This window comes from Pleurodeles waltl, chromosome 1_2 (genome assembly GCF_031143425.1).
Source record: "Pleurodeles waltl isolate 20211129_DDA chromosome 1_2, aPleWal1.hap1.20221129, whole genome shotgun sequence".
NCBI lineage: Eukaryota > Metazoa > Chordata > Amphibia > Caudata > Salamandridae > Pleurodeles > Pleurodeles waltl.
Genome location: NC_090437.1, coordinates 128,771,719 through 128,795,137, shown reverse-complemented (window position 1 = coordinate 128,795,137; position 23,419 = coordinate 128,771,719). Strand labels below are relative to the sequence as shown.

Sequence of the window (23,419 nt, the reverse complement as noted above, 5' to 3'; positions counted from 1 at the left end):
AGGGTGTTCCAGTATGCCAATTGAAATTGGTAAAAGTGGTCACTAGTCTATAGTGACAAATTTAAAGGCAGAGAGAGCATGAGCACTGAGGTTCTGATTAGCAGAGCCTCAGTGACACAGTTAGGCACTATACAGGTATTCAGGCCACAAACTATGAGCATTGGGGACCTGGCTAGTAGGATCCCAGTGAGACAAGCAAAAACAAACTGACATACATGTAACAATGTAGGTAACATGCCAGGCAAGATAGCACTTTCCTACAGGCATTGTTTTTCAAAACATCCATCTCCATAAGTTCAGAGCAGGCGCTTTCTTTAATTTCCTTTTTACGGGCTGCCAGGGTGAGCTTACACATTTTTCTTCTCTGGGCTACAGTGTGCCTATCTTGGATCTCTTGTTTCAAGGCTTCTAGCAGCCGTCTATGTGCAGCAGAGCATTCCTGATCAAACCATCTTTTCTCCCTCTTTGGTAATCTGCCGACCTGTCCTTGTAAGGTTAGCTGCGACATGCCAACAAATCGCTTAAAAAGGAAATCATAACGCTGTCTCCCAATGACTCCCTATCCAGACAAACAGACATCTCTATACTGCATGTGGCAAACTATCTTAGCCCCTTTAACCTACGGACTTGGTCTTGCAGCACAATATCAGAATTTAAAGGGCCTGAACCCGGGTTTTCCTATAAACCCCCTACCCACTGAGAGATAAAGAAAGAGGGTTATGGTCACTTTTGTGACTCCATTTGGCATCAAATGAAAGAACAAACCAGCCCAATGAGGACAAGCTGAAAATGTAATTGATTATGGTGCTAGCACCTCTCCCTGTGAAGGCTGAGATACCCTGTGGGGGCCTAACTCCCCCTAATAGTTGTAAGTTAAGTTCTGCTGCAACTTCTCCTAACAGCAGCCCCTGCAGTGAATGTTCAATGTGCCCTCCTCCGACACTGGCCACATCCAGATCATGATACACATTGCACCGGGGGGCGTGGCCTGAAGCTGATGAAGCAGCACGCAGAGAGCGGAGCTCCTGGCGGCCTCCGTCTATCCGACTTTATCCTGCATCCCAAGCTTACAAAAATCAGGACTGGGACATAGCCACACCAAGAGCGCTCCGTGTCCATAAAAACACAGTGATCTGGAGATTCAGTGTGGCTTGTGGAACTGGCAAGAGCTCTGCGCGAGGAACACTCGAGAAACAAAATGCCACTACGCCGCAAGGTGGCGGAAAGCTCCGGCTATAGTGCCGAGACCTCCTGGAAATCTGAGGCGGCCTGCCTGCGGAGAACCCCTCTGGGCCGGGGGCGGTCGAGTGGAGTGCGAAAATGGCCCAGTGACCGGCAGCCTCTGGAGGATCGGTGAACGGGGTGAGTGGCGCCATGAGAACACGTGACACTCCCTTTTCGGATGTCGCTGGCCCCCCTTCCCTTCCCCCCCAACCTGGAACGTGTGGGGGCTGTGAGGTATGGGGGGTGCGGCGGCTCGCCGTCAGGGGACGTGGAGTGCGCGGGCCAGTCTGCGGGGTGGCTGTGGCCCATTTGGGAAAACGGGGACACTGTTTTGTTTACTTATGTACAAATACATATAGATGTATCTCCTCCACATCAGTTATCCACACATAAACTCACCCTCCCACTGGTATTGGAACCTGACCAAGGGGTAGAACAGACAGAACTACAAGTCTTCACAACACAGTATGGCCTGCCCCCTACCCTATAAATACCTAACATGGAATGTTAGGGGACTGAACAGCATGAATAAGAGGTACAAAGTTTACAGCCAACTTAAAAGACGAGGGGTAGATATTGCTGTCCTTCAGGAACCACACATCTCACTAATCAGGAAGTCAAGGCCATAACTAAAAGATGGCGCAGTCAAGTCTACACTACAGTCTACTCGCCATACTCTAAAGGGGTCCTTATTTGGATCCGAACTGGAGTCCCATTTCAAAAACTGAAGGAAATCATAGATAAGGAGGGCCGAATTGTCTTGGTGGCTGGAAAACTAGAGACACTCCCCTGCTCACAGGCTGTCCAAGACATTTCTTAACTGGCAACAACACTGAGGCTTCACTGACTGTTGGAGACACCTCCACCCTACGGAAAGAGATTATTCATTTTACTCTCACTTCCATGATTTACATGTCCGTCTAGATGTCTTTGTAGCATCCCCCGAGATTAATTGCACGTCACTGGCAGCAGAATACTTGTGTCACACAGTATCAGATCATAACCCATTACTATTAATGCTAGACTGGAGAAGGGGCTGCCCTCGTATGCCGGACTGGCGACTCAGGGTGGAGTCACTTGAAGATAACGCCTTCCAACAATCTCTCAAACCACAATCTGAGACTACTTAACACACAATCAGGGAACTACATCATCCTGTGCGCTGGAATGGGAGGCCTTTAAAACTGTCATCAGGGTCCAGTACATAGCGGAGGTGGTGGGGGTCAGGAAAACTCTGGAAATGGAGATTGACAAACATGAGGAGGAACTTAGAGAGTTAGAACGTAGGATGCCTGAGACCCCGGACGTGGCCTCCCTGCTCGCAGAGACCAGGGAAAAAGTAGCGATGGCAGTTAAAAAGCAGCAATGCTTTGACTATAAAAACTACATAACAGGCAGACACGTGGAGGGAGACAGGGCTGGAGCATTGTTGGCCTGGCTCTTGGCTCCGCCGCGGCAACATTCCCTGGTGATGGAAATTGAAAATCAGTAGGGGTGCGGCTTTACCGGCAGGGGGAAATTAATGACACTTTTACAACCTACTACTCTTTACTATATAGCCACTGAAAGAGACTATAACCCCTGTCCACTGGCGGATCTTGGATGACTTTTGCCTCCCGGTGCTGGGGGAGGAGGCTCGGCAAGCTTTGGGGGAATCTATCTCCCACACAGATATATCCACAGCAGTGAGGGTGATGGCTAGAGGGAAAGTACCCGGCTCAGACGGACTCCCCGCAGAGTTCCATAGCACATACATAGATATTCTAGCTCCACAGCTGAGTACACTCTAATCAGAGGTGCTGGAACACGGAGTGCTGCCCCCATCCACTAATGAAGCGATTGTGATACCACTATTAAAACCAGACCGCCCGCAACAGACGTGCGCTCCTACCTTCCTCTGTCCATGCTTAATATGGACTATAAGATACTCAGCCGCATTCTGGCCACAAGACTCCTACCTCATATGCCTATGCTGATTCACCCAGACCAGACGGGGTTCATCCCTCATCGCAGCACTGCCATTAATATCAGACGTCTGATCACGATCTTACAATCCAAATCCCCGAATTTACAAAGAGCAGCGCTCATAGCTGGAGACATCGAAAAAGCTTTCATTAAGTGCACAACACTGCTATACACAAACCCCACTGCTCGAGTTCGCACAGGTCACACAATATCGGAACCATATATAATCGGTAGGGGCACCAGACAGGGCTGCCCTCTATCGCCACTGCTATTTGCTATAGCGCTGGAACCATGGGCATAGGCGGCAAGGACAGGATCTTATTATAAGGGGTTATATTTCATGGAAGGTACACACCAAATCGCATTATACGCAGACATGACACTTTTCTTAGGAGATGCAGAAACTGAGCTGCCAGGAGCAATGGCCCTTCTCCAGAAATTCAGGGAAATGTCTGGACTGCGGATCAATTGGCAGAAGTCTCATATTTTCCCCCTAAAAGAGGGAACACCCAGGATGGGAAACATTGGTGGGCTGGAATGGACCCCGTCCACCTTCCAATACCTGGGAGTACACATATTTCATAAATTGGAGGACCTCTTGGAGGGAAACGTGGGCCGAGCAGTCCGGAAACTGTGGACGGATGTGCTCTTCTGGAGTTCACTCCCGTTATCGGTGGCGGGGAGAGTAGCACTTACAAAAATGGTGGCCCTGCCACGTTTGATGTACTATTTTTCGACCTTGCCGTTGCTTGTCCCGTGTTCACTATTTCGAGATATCAATTCCATTCTGACCAATTTCATCTGGGGAGCAGGTAGACACAGAATAGCACTACATAAGCTCCAAAGACCTGTAGCAGAAGGAGATATGGCAGCACCAGATATTGAAACTTACTATATGGCGTGGCAGTTACAATGGTTAGCAAAAGCACTATATACCGCACTGTCAGAGCCAAGCACGGAATGTTGCACGGAACACTCAATTAAAGACCTTACGGGGATATTAATGAATCCCAGAGGACAACACACATTGAACTCGCCGGAATAACGAGTACTGCACAGCTGCTGGATGCGCAGCCTACAACGGGCAAAAATCATATGCCCATATACTCCACACATGCCGCTGTGTGGACTGGCCACGCTCCCGGGGGGATAGATGGTGACAACATTAGCTACACACAACATAACTGCTCTGGGCGATCTGTTCTGTGATGGAGAACTGCTCTCCTTTAACGCACTGGTGGAAAAATCGGATGTCCCCCCATGTCTGTTTATACTGAACAGATCAATAGTGGCACTTGTACAAAGACGTTGGAAACAGGGAAGGTCAGAACCGCCCACCCACATGGGATCTCACACTATCTGCACGATCGTGGGAGAGGGTAAAATAGTCTCTACGCTCTACAAGGCATTACACAAAGACACTCTGCTCCCATTAGGTCAGCTACGAGTGACATGGCAAGAAGACATGGGAGCGCCCATAGATGAACAACAATGGGAAAGAATCACAGCACACAAACACAGTATCAAGGAATGCCTGTTTCAAACTAATTAACCTCTATATATTTCACAGAGCATACCTTACTCCACACAGGTTGGTGAGAATGTTTAAAACCAGGCGGGAGGTGTCCCCGCTGTTCTGAACCATGCGCAGATCTCGCCCACATGCTTTGGAGTTGCGTGGAGATTAGACATTACTGGGAGGGAGTGGTCCAGTCCATTAATGCTGTGATAGAGAGAAGGCTACTAGCTTCCCCTCTAGTGGCCCTGCTGGGGAATTTCCTCGCCCCAACACTAGAAAAGTCACAAACAAATATATTGACTTAGCATTAATCCTAGCCAAAAGCGAGTTAACATTACACTGGCTAGACCCTAAAAGTCCACACTTACAGAGTTGGAAAAGCACATTAATACGGTGGGTCGAAGCGGAGGGGAGAACATTGCACCAAGAAGCAGCGAAGGGCTGTGGCCCCATAGAAGCGGCTTGGCAATGGGATTGTTTGCTAGATTGACTTAAGGACCCAGAAGTGTAAACAGGAGATCAGTCCACAACATCGGATGGGCACAACAGCGGCACAGAACCTAAACAGACTAATGCTGTTTAAATCAGACTTTACCCGGAGCGGCCAGAAAGAGTTAGAACACTAGCAGCATAGGATAGACGTCATAATGTGTGGAGCTGATACAGGGGAGGGATTGGGTGGGGTGGGGGGCACTTAGTCACAAAGTTGAATGTGTATGCATTTGTTGTTTACAAAAAGCCAATAAAAAAAAAAAAGACGATACACATTGCACCCACCATCATAGAGGTGCAGGTTAAAGTCCCCTACAAGTACTATTCAATATGGGGAATTTCTCTTTTCCCTGAAAGATTCTAAAAATGAATTAAGACATTATAGGTGCTCCACTGCAGTAGCCTGCTTGAATGAGTTATAAAGTTTCAGGACGAGTATGTCCGTGGCATTACCAAAGACCAATAGCCCCGCCAGAAGACTGACTGCCCCCGTTTTTGTGGAGACCAGAGGAGTTTCAAAGAAATTAGCGTAAGAAGACCCCCTTTAGCCATACCAACCAGGAGGTCTGGGCTGCTTCTGCCAAAGAGATGAAACCATCCAAATGGAATGTGGATTTGACATCCCAGGTTTCTTATATTCCTATAATGTGCTGATTAGCAGCACACCAACCCACCTGGGATCTTCTTCTTTCCTCCCTTTTCCCGCAGTGTTCCAACAGAGAACATTTAAGACATTAACATTAATGGACATCAGGGTATCGCAGTGGCTAGGGGGCTCAACACAAGAAACTCTCCTTCTCTGTGCCTTGCCAGAGTTGGGCCTTGCTGAGTTCCAAGCTAGACATTCAGTCTTAGAATCCAATGACTCAATGGCAGAAATTTGTTGGACAGTACAATGGGAGGGGCGCAATCCTGTTGACAACTAAACTTCCCACTGTGCCAAAAAGGGGCTAACACCCCACTGCCTCCCTAGCACCAAGAGTGGGTAAGAATAACCGAGGGGGAGTGTCCTAATTCCCTTCTCTTGAAAGTGTACTATACCATTCAACATAGCTCCTACTGCTTCAACCTGGTCAAAGTTCAAAACTACACAATCCTCTTCCAACCCTTTTTTCAGTAGTGCCCACCCAGTCCACCCTCCTAGCCATTATGATGTGAGAGGATACCCTTGCCCCAGCTCCCAACGCATTAGCACACCAATACCAAGCCTTTCCAGGTGCTCTGCAGTAGACTCTATCACCCCAGGTTTCAACTGGGGAACCCCCACCAATACCGCTACCAGTGGAGTTGCTTTTGGAGGAAGGTGCAGTCTGCATATACCCTTATTCTGTTGAATAGGCCCTTGGTAAAACTGTGACATCAGCCTCCTTCCTTGATTCCCCCCACCCCTTGCAGATGGGAAATGACCCCTGTTTGGCTGTGGAAGAGAGATATCCTCCTGCCTTGCAGCTCCCGGTACAAGGGAAACCTCTCCCCCAAATTAGACACACAAACAACACTGGTATGGAGGGGACGGGCTTGGGCAGCAGCCACACCCACAGCTGCCTCTGGGCCTGGCTTATCAACCTGGGTGTTAAAGTCACTGCCCAGCTGGTCTCTCCCCATACTGCAGTTTATCCTGACCATGGCAATTAGTTCAGTCAACAATGATTTTATGGCCCCAAGCTTATCACTTAAGTCTTCAGAAGTGTTCTGGTGAATCTTTCCCAAGATCTTGGATAGAACTCTGCATATTGGTTCAATTGCCGAATGGACCAGGCTAGCCACAGCAGATGGACAGAAAGATGTAGGCACATTGTTGGAGTGCCCACAAGTCCCGTCTGATTGATTTCCTACTATGTCCCCTCCTTGCACTGCCTTCGGCTTAGGTGATTTCTTCTTTCAAACTACCCATTATAAGATGAATACCCTTCAATTTCTAATGTCTCTAATATTGAAGGGAGACTTTAGATCAAACATATATGTTCAAGATAAATACCTACATATTCCAATCATAAACTCTCATCAAATGTTTATCATATTTGCTGTGGGGGAAGTCAGGGTTCTTGTGTTTTGTCACAAAAAACAAGGGTTTTCACATAAATTCTAGCCCTTGTGATTGCCAATCTTCACAACAGGTCTATTCTTTTCGTGCAGCAAATCTATCTATAATTGTAAGGTACAACTGGGACAAGTGGTAACTCACAAAAGGATGATTCTTACTGCTCAGGACAATCAATCAATCATTCAATCAGATATTTGTATAGCGCAACTTATCCCCTGGGGGGGGTCTGAAGGCTCTGATTGGTGTGCGTGGGTCATTTGTAGCACCAGGTCTAGAGGTCCTTACTGGACTAAGCCAGCAAGGGGGACTGCGTGAGGTGAAGTGGCAGCATGTTCCAGGTCTGCGCGGCGAATTAGGAGAAGGATCTTTCTCCAGCCGTGTTCTTCCAGATACTAGAGATGGTGGCGAGGGCCAGTTGAGCAGAGCGGAGTTGCCTGGAGGGGTGTGTAGAAGGAGAGGCGGTGGTTGAGGTAGGCAGGTTCGATGTTGTGAAGGGCCCTGTAAGCGTGTGTCAGGAGTTGGAAAGTGATGTGTTTGTTGACGGGGAGTCAGTGTAGGTCTCTCAGGTGGGCAGAGATGTGGCTGTGGTGGGGGATGTCCAGAATGAGTTTTGTCACGCGTTCTGTGTGTGTCTAGAGTCTTGTTTGGAGTTTCTTGTTAATGCCGGCATTGAGTGTTGTCATCGTAGTCAAGTTTACTGCTTACGACTGCAGGGGTGACTGTACTTCTCGTGTTGATGGGAATCCACTTGAACATCTTTCGGAGCAGGCGGAGTGTGTGGAAGCACAAGGATGAAACAGCTTTGACTTGGCAGGCCGTGGACAGCAAGGAGTCGAGGATGAATGTTGATGTTGATGATGAGGTTGCATGTTTGGTCAGTGGGAGATGGGGCAGTTCCGTGGGTTGTGGGCCACCAGAAGTCATCCCAGGTGATGTGGATGGGGCTCAGGATGAGGATCTCCATGTTGTCAGAGTTGAGCGTGAGGCAGCTGTCCATCATCCTTCATCCAATCAGCGACTGCCTTCATTCCGTTGTGAAAGTTGCTTTTGGCTGTCTATGGTTTGTCAGTGATGGAGGGAATTAGTTGTGTGTCGATGGCGTTTGAGACAATGTGGAGCCTGTGGTGTCTGACGATCCAACAAGCGGGGTCATGTAGACCTAAAAGAGAATGGGGCTCAAAGAGGAGTCCTGGAGTTCTCCGCAGCTGGTTTCCTTTGGTTTTGAGGTGAAGGGTAGGAGCCTGACTCTCTGGCTTTGGCTGGTGTGGGAGACAGTGTTGAATGCGGCAGAGAGGTTGAGAAGGATGAGGGCAGCTGTCTTGCCGTGATCCATTAGGGTGCAGATGTCATCGGTGGCTGCTAGGAGTGTGGTTTTGGTGCTATGGTTGCTCCTGAATCTGGATTGGGAGGGATCTAGGATGTGGTTTGTCTTGATGCACTCAGGAAGCTGTGTGTTGATCGCTTTTTCAATTACCTTAGCTGGAAAAGGGAGCAGGGGGATCAGTCTGTAGTTTTTCAGCTCCATTAGGTCTGTGGAGGGCTTCTTCAGTTAGGGGTTTATCTTTGTGTGTTTCCAGTCTTCCAGGAAGGTGGCAGTCCCGATGGAGCAGTTGATGGTGCGGCAAAGTTCGGGTGCGATGATGGAGCTGGCTCAGTTGAAGATGTGGTGGGGGCATGGGTCCAAGGGTGGATGGTACTCATGAGCTTCAGGGTGTCTTCTGGGGTGAGGAAGGTGTAGTGGTTCAGGGTCAGTGGGGGTTGGAACCTGTGGTGGTGCTGCTGGGCGGGGGCGGGTCTTGGCTTGTGAATCCTTCGTAGATGTCCTCGATTTTTTAGGTGAAAAAAGGTGGCGAGGTTGTCGCAGAGGTCTTGAAAGGAGGGATGTCTGTGGTGTCCATGCTGCGTCTCGGGAATTCTTTGACTACGGTAAAGAGTTCCTTGCAGTTGTATTTGTTGGCGTTGACACGCTCCTGAATGGCTGATTTTCTAGCTGATCGGATGAGCCGGTGGTGTGATGTGACTGCGCCTTTGAAGGCTTTGTGGTCTGTCATGCTCTTGCTGCTTCTCCACATTCTCTGGTGTTGTCCCTAGGCACTCTTGTATTTTTGTAAGTCGGGGGAGAACCAAACTGGATCTTCTGTGGTGTTGAAAACCGACAGGTTTCTTTGGTGGGGCTGGAGTGTTGGCACAGTTGTTAATCCATTGGTGGAGGTTGTGGGCCAAGGCATTGCCATCTGTGTTGTCTGGAGGTGGGGAGTGGCAGTGAGCTGGGCTTCGGTGACCTTGGTCCAGTTTCTGCAGGGGGGCGGTGGACGTAGTACTGTTCGGTGGTCTTGGTGAAGGAAAAAGGAATGTAGTGGTGGTAGGTCCAGTGGAGTTCGGAGTTGTGTGGGAAGGAAATGTGGTTTCCGGCAGAGAAGCCAAGGTCGAGGGTGTGTCCTGCTGAGTGTGTGGAGAGGTTGACCAGTTGTTTGATCAGTTATTTAAGTCAGAGGGTGGCACCTTCAGTGGTAGATCATTTTATCAATATTAAAGACAGGATCAAGTTATGTTGTTCCCTTCCCAATAGTTCTGACAACAGATGCCAACTGTCTGGTCTTGGGGAGCAACACTGATATTCAAGGTGATTCAAGGCCACTAGTCTAAGAGTGAGCCAACTCACTCCTCCAACTGGAAGGAAATAAGGATGGTTTGATTATCTCTACAGTTCTTTGCAGATGTATTAAGGGGCAAGGCGTTAGTGATGTACACAGGCAAAATTGTAAAAAAATATTTCCTGGTACTATTTGTTTGGAATGTGGTCAAAATATTGAATCTTCTAACTTCTCCCAAGAATACCCACTTAATCCCATGGAGTTTCAGGAGGTCTGTCAATGCTTCAGGGTTATAAGGACAGATCGATAGGTATCTGCAGTTTATAAAAAAATCTATTTTCTTTGTTGTTTTCTTCAGATCTGTAGACCCCTTGGCATTGAGCACAGATGCTCTTTTGTGTTTTTGGCCACTGACTGTTTTATTCATTTCCTGTGATTTCTACCATTCCTTGAGTGTAGGCCAAGATTCAGAGAGACAGAACATAAATGTGCTGTTGTCCTCCTCTATTGGCAGAGGATACCTTGGTTTATTGTTGTAATCAAATGTCAATGGGGGCAAATGATGATTCCTCTCTCTCCCATGCATCCACTCAAAACATTTCAACTTACAGACACCTTAGGTCAGGGCTTGTGCATATAGAGTTTTCCTTTGCTATTTATTTTTTCTCTTTAAACATCTTGAAGAGAAACTACAAAGAAATCATATAACCATCATTGGGCTTCCCGTAGTAAATGGTCCCAAATAAATATGATTTCCCGGGTTCATTGTGCCCCAGAAAATGTTTGCTTTCTTTAAAGAAAGGTTTGACAAGAATTTGTCAGTGGCAACATTAAGGTTATAATGACTTCTCCACAGTGGAATCTCTGATTGGCTGTCTATTCAAAGGCTTTGATTTATTGAAAACGAGTGAAAGATTAACATCAACCTTGCACTTTTCCATTAATCTGTCCTTCTTTGCAGACTTCCGGTAAGCCAATGGAAGAAACAATTCTTAACTATGAAGGTGTGACTTCTTGATGGCAATAAATACAGCAAGGAGATTAAATGAAATAGCGGCTGCCTAGTGCCAATTCCTGCACTTGAGAATTTTTAAAGATAGGCTAATTCTCAGTTTGGGTCCTAGTTTTATTCTCAAAGTTAATTCATCTCTTCATAGAGAACAGTAAGTTTACCCACCAGTCCTTAACTTGATTTGGAATCAGATGAGGATTCAGGTTTGCATCTTCTAGATGCCAGAGAGGTTAACATATACTTATAGAGATCAGCCTAATATAAGCAGACAGTTTACTGATGAAATTTGGCACTGCTTAATTAGTTTTCTATACATCAAAATCAACTTTGGCTGAAAGGATTAAATCAGTGATAGCATTAGCTTACAAGGACACAAATGAGAGATTTCCTGATTCTGGCCAGGCTTACTCAACCCAAAGGATTGCACCATCATGGGCTAAGTGGGCATGAGTGTCATTGGTAGACATATATAAAGCAATTAGGCTTCTCTTTCTACATTTAGTTTCCATTATAAATGTATAATTGCTTAATTCATGTGAAGGATTCTTCTTTGTGTTCAAATATGGCATCCAAAGTATTGACACAGTAGGAAAATTACATAAGAGTTCATAAGTCATCATTATGATGCAGGTTTAGAAGTGTGTTTGATACAGTTTATGATGTACGCATCACTTTTGTTTTCTGGTATGGCGTGTCTCTTTTAGACTTCAGATTGTGATGAATACTTACCGTTTGGGAATATATTCATGTCAGTAAGTTAGGGGAAGAGGCAGGAGATGGGGAGTTAATGTTTGGATTAATTATTGATAATCATTATTACTCATGTTCTTCCATCTTTGCCCCATTACTTACTCCATCCCCCTCTCTGTTGGGCCCTCCATCAATAATCTGTTTATGGGCTTGTGTAAAAAAGATTAGGAAGTGACAGAGCTGAAAAGGTATTTTATGGATACAAAGACGCACTTCAAGGACTTGAGAGGCAACCTGATACCTGAATGCATCTACCCTGACACCATATTTTTAAAAACAGCCTTTACTTGAGTTTGCAGAATGAGGTGTTCACCCCATCTGCCCACTCCAGGGAGGGTATCAATCCCAGTAGACCACATGGGAAAAAATATGAGAAACAGAATTGGGTGAAGGACTTGCCTCTCATGGCCCAGATCTACACTCACCCAGCCGTTGGCATCAGACAGTCTCTATACTCCTTTGGGGGACAGATTAGAGGGTTCACTTCCAATCATCCTGACCCAGTGGGGAGAAAACCCTCAAGACACCAAGGACTGGGGTCCAAAAGAGGAATGCATTGGGGAATTGGCTGCTTTGGATTTAGACCCTACGCCTGGTGACCAGATAGCCTTTCTCCTTCCCATGAGATGAAGGATAAGAGTTAACTATAAATCAAAACTAAGATGAAAGGATCCAAATTCCCTCTCATGTGCAATAGGTATAGCAGTAATATTACCGTTTTGGGCCCTATGGTGGAGCAGAAAGGCTGCTTGGGCTCCAGGTGTGGGGATTATAGCCTGATGCCAGGACGGGCCAGCCCTTATTCCATTATTTAAAAAACAAATGCTCCTGGGTCTTATTTACACATCGAGTGCATTTTCTCTGTTGTACCACAGGGCACCCTTAATTAGTTGTGCCCAGCCCAAACTCAGATAGCGCACCCAAAAATATAAGATAATCATGTCCTCAGCATGAGCATGAACTTCAACAGTTCGCGCCTGTGCCTCTAAAAGTGCATTGGTGAAAGACAGGGCCGTGGGTTAAAAACACACCTTTGTTTTTTTAACTGAGGCAGATTGCCTTCTCTTTGAAAAGAGGGAAAGGCAGGTAGGTGTAGGCAAAGTATTCCCTATTTCACACTGAGCCAAGACCCCATGCAAAAGAGAGAGCACCCTTTGGTGATTCCCCAGTCCCACATGTGTACCAGCATAGTTCCATAATTTAGATGGCCATACAAGCATCTGCAGACTCTTTTTCAATACTAAAGTACCCAGAGTCACAAGGTGAGGGAGCAAAGGCCGGGTACACTCTTGGGAAAGGATTGGCTGGACCCCACCCCTTTCTTTTTTTTTATAAACATCAAATTCTGGTGCCTAGTTGCTTTCTGTCCCTCCAGGGAGAGCCGAATGGGGATAAATCCCCATATACGTCCCATAGGTGGGCAGGAAGACTGTTTGAGCTTTAGGAGTAAGAGTGAGACCTGATGCAGGATAGCCCCCTAGTCCCACTCTTTTTTCAACCATCATACCCTGGTGGAGGGGCAGAAACTCTAATTGGACACCAGAGGTATGGGATTCAGCTTGATGTCAGATGGACAGGACCTTAGTCCATTTTTGCTTTTGAAATCGAAAACCCTAGGGTCTAGTGGGCTTTCTGCCCCTATGTGTAAGGCACATTGAGTCTAAACTTCTTAATCTGTCAGAAAGGCTGTTGGGGGTCCTTGGTGTGAGGAAAGCCACTGGCCATACCTAGGGGGCTGCTCCCCTCCTTGAAAACTCTCTGGTGGCTCAGTGGGTGGATCTGTGTTCTAGGAGTTTTCTCCAACGGTGATGCCCCAGCAATGTTCCACTAGGGAGTGAAACCATTGGAAAGTGGAGACTCTCCCCTTCGAAAAGTACCTATACCATTGTGATCAGTGTTTGGGGGTCTGTGCAGAGCTACCAAGCACCAAATACAGTGAAAGGTTTATTTTTTACTTCCACTTCCAGATGTGATGAGGACCCTTGTGCGCTGATTAGCATTCACAAAAAAAAAAAAAAAAAAAAATACATTCTTCAAATTTCTAGGGAAGCTCCAGGCAGGGCTGCAAAGGGAAATCTCTCTAGAGTCATTTCATACATAGAGTGCAAAGATGACACATTCAGGTTTCCACTCGAGAGGAAGTGTGTTGAACGTGAGCATTGTGTCACCTGCACTTAAAAGGTTAAGTAGTCCTCTGTACCTAGTACTCCTTATAAATCATTTGGTGCCCCAATAGGACTACTCTACCACACTTGGTGCAATAAAAACACTTTTTCCAGTATTACTCTCAGCACTAACATAAACGGCATCCATGTCTAAAAGTACCTGTACAAGAAGCATAACTGCTACTTCTATTATTACTGCTACTTGTACAACTATTCAAGGTCATCCAACCTTCGCTCAAGAGCTATCCATATCCTCTATACCAACAAACACTGCAACATGATTAATTTTTCAATTTAAATGATATGCCTATCATTCATGCATTTTAAATTTGTTACCACAATGTTTTAGTGGTTTGTAAAATATACATTTTATTAATTATGCAACATTATACGTTCCCGCCCCCCCCCCCCCTCACTAAAAGCATGAAACTCAACAGATTTGTAGTATTCGAAAAGACAGTGTCAAAGGGAAACACTAAATCAGTTTGGCACTTTTTACATAGCTGGAAAGATTGATTTTATACGGCGTTGGGGCAGTCAATTGTTAATGACTGAATAGCTGTCTTGGCCACCCCAATTCACTGCCACTAATTCAGTGACTTTCCTCTTTATTCAGGTGTTTGTCTCAGCTCCGTGTTGCTGAATGACCATAATATTTGATTAGATATATTGTATCATTCCACTGCTGACATCTAAGAACTATTTTGTACTTTTGTATTCCATGTATTGTATCATTCCACTGCTGACATCTGGGAACTATTTCTCCTCTGTATTCCTACCCGCGCTCTGTCTGTCTCCGCTCCCTGCTTACCATCCTTCCAATAGCTCTGTTTTGATCCTTGTTCACCCACTGCTCTTCCAAGCTTCTCTCTTTTTCTTGTACCTTGGCTATTCTTTGAAGCCTGGGCATAGTCGCAAGGCAGCAGGCGCGGCGGCGTGAGCGCAGCAGTAACACAGACGCTGATCACTACTGGCTTTCTGAGTGGGAACTGCCACATACTCAGTGCCCCGTTTATTTAACCCATCGGTTATTGGCCCAGCTCCTGAGCCATGGCTGGCAACATAGTAGTGGAGAGCCCGGGTGGCTCTCTACAGGCACAACAAAGTTAGTCACTCATTGCCATCGCTTTCTTCTGTCAGCATCAGTTGTTTCAATGTTTGTATAAGTGCAATGCAAGCATTAACAAAGTCAGAGGTTTTGGACAACCATATAGAAAGCAAATGCCAGCAGCAGTGAGAATCGGTGGCTGCACAACCAAAAAGAGACCGAGTGCCTGTGTTATTTATATGTTAGAGTCGTGCAAACAATGCTGAGCTGTTAAATTGGAAATAACCAAGATTTTAATTTCAAACAGTGTCTCTATGACCAAATGTAAAAAATACAATATTTTTTGAAAGATGAATCAGAGTGGACTTACATTTACATTTCCTCAGTCGAGATTCCCTCTGGGTAGAATTGTTTTCTTCGTAAACAGACTCTCTTTCCTTCCACCGCCTAATCTGCTCTTCCCTCATTTTGAAGAACAGGATTTGTTTTTGCTCTTCACTGAGTTCTGCTAGGAGGTCGGGCTCGATATACATATCTGTTAGTATCTGCTTCAGCATCGCTGCTGCTTTCAATCAAAAATAGTAATGGCACTTTCCTTATAAACGATCGTAGATGTTAATATCTTTTAGAAAAGAACAAAAGAGAAAAAAAAGAAAACAATAAAGTTTCATTACTAGGTTTGCAAAGGGTATGAAAAAGCCTGTGATTTTCTGCAGTAGAGTACCTGCAAACACAACAAAAAATAGGGAACACGTTTAATGACATTTTACCCTAAAATATAAAGTACAAAGAGATGTTCGTAGTAATCAATCATGCATACCTAATATCCATCCTCTTAGTTTGAAGACAAAAAAGTCCATGGTAAGGCACGTACATCGTTAGAAAGGAGTTCTACTACTGACCAGCGGCAGCCACATCTGGTGACTACAGCGTCCACAGTCACTGACGTCAGGATCTCCGCCCACTTGATATTGCATGCCTATTTTAATCAGTCCAGAATCCTGCAGTGTGCTGTACACACATTGATAGAAGGGACTGCTGCAGACCAATGTAAAGTTGATACCTGGCCAGGTTTTTATCGGTAAGACAGGTATTTTAATTTCCCGGACGGTACACACATTAGAAAAGGCACTTAAAGGTATTATTTCCCCCCTTATCTTATACTTAAAACAATAATTATAAGAGGACAGTAATTCAAAATGTGTTACAGAGCTGTCCTAATGAAATCTGGCTGATAAAGACTGGCCATGGCAAAAATGATGACGTGATTTCGAAGAATCCTAAAATGTGAAGAAGTGGCTGGTATTTTTCTCTGGGGAAGGTGGCAATCCTAGACTAATGAAGGCCTGTCATAGAAAACAATGACATTTAGAATTCGGCAGATGGGAAATTCATAACTGTTGCAATGGAGTAACCTCTCTGCTGAGATCTAAATCAAGCACCAAGTCTGCTGCATCTCTTACACCCACCCCTTCATGTAGAATCCCACAATAGTCGTTCTTCAAAGCCCTATCTCTTGCAGTTCTCACAGACATAGTCAACTCCTTCAAAGTCAATGCTTAAGAAGATGATGCCTTACCCTTGTTCTCCATCCAAGTCCTCTCTGGGGATGCTCTCCCCTCCACACTTACCATGGTAAATACCTTGCTCACTCAAGTCATTTTCCCCAAAACTCTCAACACAGGCCTGATCCTTTCACATCTAATGAAACTTACATTTGAATCTGATAATCTGGCCAGCTACTGGTCCATTAGTCAGATACTATTCATCAGCAAGAGCACATCAATGCTAGCCATCTCCTGCACTACTACCAGTCTGGTTTCAGATCATGTTGCAGCCCAGAAACTGCTGCTTTACACCTTCACTTCGTAGATGATGGCATACTAATCACAGATGAAGATGGCCTCTTCCTCCCAATATTGCTGGACCGCTCATCTGTATTTGACACAGTCAACCATCCCAACCTCCTACGTACCCTAGAGTCTCCAATGGAGTTCACCAGCAATGTCATTCACTGGTTCTCTACTGTAGTGAATCCTAGTTTGTTTTAACGGGATAACAGGAGTTAGCTTAGCCGTAGGCTTGTAAACTCGTGCCCCCGTCACCCAGTGACTTTTAACCTACTTAGCTTGCTCTGTCTTAGTCCATTTAATTATTTATTTCCTTTAAGGTGGCGGCCTTGTTTATAGTGAGGCCACTTGTTATGGGTTTTACTTATCAGGGTCACTGCGCCAAGGCGTCAAGATCAAGCACGAAAGACAAACATACAGTAGGTATTCACACTTAGGGATTTTCCCTCTCTATACTTTCGAGGGATTGTTGATATTAATTGCCGTCCCAAGCATGCCTGTTATCTATTGTTAGGAATAACACTTATGTCAGGGGACCTTGTAGATCTGTATAAATACAACACACTTTTAGACAGATAATCAGAGGGATTCCGACCAGAGGGCATCGCCACCATCGCTGATACCGAATCTGCAGTCATCTTGACGCTGACCCAGTCTTCGTGTCCCTGCGGAGTCTGAGATAGAGACCTCATTCCAAGGTAACGAGGGTTGGGGGCTCCTCTCATGGACACAGCTTTGGCAGATTAGGTTTAACGAACCCAGCTCTCCTTTTTTAGGTAAGAGGTTAGACCTACTCTCCTTAGGGTATTAGGGCTTATCCCATTTTATACATATACATATATTTATTTCATATATTGCATAATGGTGGGGGTATTTATAACAATGACTCTCCTCTTCACAATACTGTTGCTTGGTATATTCATTATCCTAATCATTGCAGTTCATGCAACATATCACAAATTGCAGTTATGTTGAATAAAAAATATTATAACTTCACTGCATCTGTGTTATTGCCTTTGATTGTATGAGACATCATAAATCTGTGAGAAAAGGGTAATTTCCGTTTAACCACGACAACCCTGAGAGATCTTACTTTGAGTCCATGCGTTAGCGACTGCTACAAATCACCTTTTACTATTGTGTTTCTGGTGAGGTACTGCTAGTAAGCCGGTAAGGTTTGGACAACAGTTACAACTAGTTGTAGGAAGAAACTTAGTCACCTACAAACGAAAGTACTGTCATCCTAAGAACAGCAGTCTTGCTCAGAGCAAGAGTCCAAACTACGACATGGCGCCACCAACGATGGTGTTTAGGCACTAATTTACGGATGCCCTGACTATCACTGTCTCACAGACAACAGGTACCCTCAGTACCATTATACGGAGACGTCCGTGGTCTTTGGGAGAATTCTCCTCAGCCAAACAGGTAACACCTAATTAGGCTGTAGGTTGTTCGAGCTCGAACTCACAAAAGGAAAAAATTCCCCTATTTTGGTGTTCCGTTTCTCTAAAACAAATATGGCTAATACCATAGACATTCCTGCAAATGCTAGACATGCACTTACACAACATTTATTAGCGCATGGCCTTACGGAAGAGGGCAGGGATGTTACTCTGATTATAGAAGCGAGTGAAGCCTACCAAACAGAAACATTTTACTGTTGGGTTGCCTTTCCTGAGGCTGACCAACGGACTCACACATTTCACACATATGACATTGCGGACGTACCAGTAAGATACGAAGCATACCAGTATCATGAAATATCGCTCACATATCAAGAGCATCAGAACTGGTTTGAAGGCGCCCTACCACATGTACTACGATGGGTGAGGCTAGGTCCTTTAAGTAATGAAGGGCCTACATGGCCCATGTTTGCCACATATACACCTCACCCAGGCATACAGACTATGCCGAATGTAGATTTAAGAATATTATATAATGAATTAGTGGCATTATATAGACGATTGGTTCAGTTCGTAATGCGAACATTGAACACTACACCAGCGTGTCCAGCACCACCAGTAGCTGGTGGATATCAATTGGCTACTGGGATTAATCCACAAACAGTGCATACCATTATGGGTAAAGTGCCCTTGGATCGAGAAAAAATACCGTTCTGGATTGCTCAGAAAACAAATCAGCTGGAAGCTGTGTTCCCCCATACGGGGCCACAGGAGAAACATAGATTGCTCACTATGTGCTTGCCATTCGGGATGGTTCCCTCGGTGGATGAATGTGCCACTTGGGGTACAGTCTTCGCTGCATTTTATACTACCACACATGGTACCCCTACACTTGCCAATTCACCGGAAGTGTTGAAACAAATACAAAATGAGCATGGGGCTGCACCGGCCCTAGATCTGGGGATGAAATTGATGCGTAACTTTGACGCCGTCTCCTCGATAATATTAAAGGGGAAGCAGTGGCACTGGCGATACGCCAGCGTCTCCGGGAAAATCCACATGTGGAACAGGAGAGACAGCTACTGAAAATAATATCTGATACCTATACTAGTATAGGACGGGATGGGCTGGGAGCCAAACGTAAAAAATTGGACATACCGAGTACCACCCATAAGGAAGGTACAAAGCAAGCACAAGAGGGCTCTAAAAAGCGCTGGGACAAACACAAAGATTTAAAAGACAGGAGAAATAAAAGAGCTGATTCTCCACATCCGGAGTACTCCGAAAGGAGGTATAATCTCAGGAATAGGGATAACATTAGAACTCCAGACAGATATACTGATTCACGTCCTTCTCGTTCCTTTCAGGACGCACCGGATAGACGTAGCGAGAGAGGGGGCCGTCAAGATCGATGTCCGGAATACGTGAAAGAAAAGAAAGACTCGCCGCAGTCTACCATTAAAAAAGAAGAAAAGACTCCTCAGCAAAAGCCACAATTTAAAAAGAAGAAAGTGGCAGCACTGACCGTTAAAAATGCCAGTAGTATTGAGAACACTGTTGAGGAACAAGAGGTGGGCAGTGACTCTGTTGGACAGCGCGGCAGAGGTCACGATATGTCGCCAGAGTTTGAAAGATCATCTGGTTGCGACAGCAACTAGCGATTACATCGCAGTTGAAACGGCGGATGGCCGCGTTCTCCCACCCGATAGGGTTTATGATTTAACAATTCAGATAGAGGGAGACGTGGAACGCATTATTAGTGTAATATTCTGGGATGAACTTACTAGTGATATCCTGTTGGCCGAGAGGGACTGGCCACCTGAACATGTCCACAAGCTCCCACATGGGGAAGATGTCATTTTGCCTTCTTTCTCCGATCTTGTTCCCGAGGCAGACAAAAAAGCCTATGCTGCTGAATGGGCTTTAGCGCAGGCACCTGCATTATACCGTAATCATGTAGGTTGGGACAAGGACTCTCCTTGTCATGTTATTCCCGTTCGGTCTTCACCACACCCGCAGCCACAATACCCTGTTAAACATGAAGCAAAAGCTCCAGTGACGGAGATACTGTCACAACTTGAATACCAGGGAGTAATTGAGCCCTGTACATCGGCAATGAATAATCCGCTATTTCCCGTTGCGAAACATGATCATTCATATAGAATAGTGGTTGATTATAGACACTTGAATAGTCATACACGCACATATGCTATACAAAATTCACACAGCACAGCGCTGATTAATAATATAGTGTGTAAAAAATACAAAACTACATTGGATATATCTAATGGATTTTTCTGCCAGAATTTAGCACATGAAAGTAGAGACCTAAGTGCATTTTCCTTTGGCTCTCAGAAACGCTTTTGTTGTTTGCCCCAAGGCTAAAAAACAGCCCAGGACTGTTTTCGGCCCGTGTAACATCAATCTTGAACGAGCTTGATTCCGAGGCATTATCCTATGTGGATGATATCTATCTCACTGATGACACCCTTGACATTCATCTTGCAAGGGTCGATCGGATAATTCTGGGATTTGCTGCCTTCGGATATAAATTTAATTTTAAGAAAAGCAAGATAGCCTTTCTTAGTGTATTGTTCCTAGGATATGAGCTATCAAACGAGGGGAAGAGCCTGGCCCCGCACTTCCTAGAAAAGTGTGCTCAGTTACAGCCTTTAATTTTGTCAGAACATACATTCCAGATTATGCTGAACGCGTCAAGCCACTATATAACTTAATTCAGCCCAATTTTTCTAGCAGGCGATGGACAATTGAACACACACCTCCTTAGGGACATACAACGGGACATGCTGGAGGCTAGACACTTGTTCACACGTGACAATAAAAAGAATTTGGTCATCAGAATAATAGCTGGTGCCCTTGGATTTACCTATGTCACCTTTAATGAGGGTGACACGGTGCCGATAGCATACAAATCACATTTGTACTCCAATGCAGAGAAACGTTTTACTCCAACTGAAAAAATTCTGACAGCAGTTCAGATGGCCGTCATAAGGGAGAGGCCACTTGCCCAGGGGAAGCACATTATTGTTGTCTCCCTGGTGCCGGCCTTAGAGGCTGTCACTAAAGCGAGCGTTACAAACGCTAAGGCATTACATCCACGCTGGATTCAATGGGCAACGTCTCTGACCGCCACTGATGTTGATTATGTGTTTGACCCAAGACTTCAGACACAAGAATTTCTCCAGTATGAACAGGAGTACCCCGCTCCCTTACACATATTGCCAATAGACAGTTATGATACCATCATTTATACTGACGGATCGGCACAACCGGCTGTGGGTACTAAACATCAATACTCGGCAGCTTGCGCAGCCATGTGCGGGGTAATGGAAGATGGAGTTTTCCATCCTCATAATACTTACACTCAGACCTTAGGGGACTGCACAGCCCAGTTGGCCGAACTTAAGGCTCTTCTTCTAGCGCTCGAACATTCAGAGCCAGGAACACAGACTTTGATTGTCTGTGATTCGTAACAATGAACACCTCAATCATTGGAAACTGAACGGGTTTAGAGATTCTAAAGGGAACACCATTAAACACAAAATGTTGTGGGGAAGGGTGGCTGATCTTAAGGATAAGCTGCCATGTGTCCAAGTAGTTCATACATTAGGGCACCAATGTGTAGGAATACATGTTGCCGGTAATACATTGGCTGACGAAGCAGCCAAAGCATCAGTAGCTACGGCTTCTGTGGCTGCAGTGACTCGTTCTCGGACGAGGTTGGATAATGAAATACTGATTGCCGTTAAAGCCTCGGCTGCAGGCAAGACCTTTCCGAAAGGATACCCTACGAACTATACCTATCATATCAGTGCACAGAATGTTGCTTTTGCAACAATTCCTGATATTGGTGATCGAGTGATCCCAAATGAAGACCAAAGATTGGGGCTGATTACAGCTGCACATGAGGGTGTCGCTTCTGCACATGCTGGTATACAGGCCACTATCACCATTCTACAACAACGGTACTGGTGGCCTGGTCTATGCAGACGGACTAAACAGTATGTCCTTTGCTGTGACATTTGTCAGCAGATTAAGGGCTCAAATATCAGACGCCCTCCGCAGACATCTCTCTTAGTGTCAGACAAGCCACTCCATTGTGTGTACCTGGACCATTGTGGTCCCTTGCAACCTGATGGTGCATACAAATACATTTTAGTGGCTGTAGATTCCTGTTCTAGATTCCTGTGGGTATGGCCACAGCAGTCGGCTGACGCCCGACTGTTATAAAAGATTTGCTGATCTTTATCGGTACATATGCGGTTGCAGCATTCCATTCGGACCAGGGCCCTGCATTTGCCTCTAAGGCTTTCAGGGACACCATGAGGACTATGGGTGTTGAACTCCATTACTCCTCACCATACCATCCCGAGGGAAATTCCGTCGTGGAGAGGCGGAATCGTGATTTAAAGCAGTCCTTAACATCTCGAGTATTAGGTTCAGGCCGCAGTTGGTTACATCACCTGTATGGGGTCCAGAGAGCACTGAATAATCTGCCAAGACGGTCCATGGGGGGAAAGTCTCCATATAAGGTTCTCTTTGGGACAACTATGTATGTCCCCGATCTTGATGCCCCTGGTATGGTGGCAGCAGAAACACCATTTGACATAAAAGAACGTCTCGCTGTTTTACAGGAGCTTCAACAATTCTGTGATGATAAATCATCTGCAAGGGCTGCCACCTTGGGAATAAGGGACTTGGCGAAAACTTCGACTGTCTAGATTCCTAACGTTGGGGATCTGGTTCGTGAGAACATCGCTGTGAAAAAAGAGTTTGGTCCATCATACAGAGCACCTGTACCGGTCTTGGGAATAAAAGGCACCAGGACTGTCATCCTTCCACCATTGTCTGGTTCCAAATCAAACAGATTCATCTCCATTGATGACATCAAATTACACCATCATGTGGCCGATTCTTCACAGTAGACCAGGAGGTCCCTTGGGTAGTTCCCGATCCCCTCTCACTACCCAACAGGACATCCCTCTACATAGTAGGATGATAATCGCTACTACTGACTATGCAACTATGTCAGCTGCTGTTCCAGACACTTCCTCAACCATGGGGAGGGAGGAAAATGAACTTTTGTTGGTTCCAGTAACAACTTCGGAGAACACCCCGCTACAGGATTTGGCTGTATTGTACACGAACACTTCCACGACTGGTAACGTCGTCTATCAAGAAATTCCACGAGCAGTGGATGAGAATTCGATGGGTCCTGTGTTTGCGGAAAATTCCTCTGGCTATTTTGTAGACATTGATGATTTTTCTTCAGATTCATCCTCCACTGAGACTGACAAACTTTCCAGAGGTAGCAAATTCTATCTATGGCTTA

The 23,419-nt window shown here is 45.5% G+C and overlaps 1 protein-coding gene across 4 annotated transcripts in view; it reads right to left on the bottom strand.

Moving 5' to 3' along the window:
* Positions 1-23,419, bottom strand: part of SH2D4A (SH2 domain containing 4A) — a 988,680-nt gene that overhangs the window by 740,045 nt on the left and 225,216 nt on the right. For all 4 annotated transcript variants that reach the window (XM_069236815.1, XM_069236817.1, XM_069236814.1 and 1 more), the window contains one exon: positions 15,184-15,435. In XM_069236815.1, coding sequence (XP_069092916.1) covers positions 15,184-15,370 — 187 coding nt within the window. In that variant the 5' untranslated portion in view covers positions 15,371-15,435. The remainder of the gene's footprint in view (positions 1-15,183; positions 15,436-23,419) is intronic.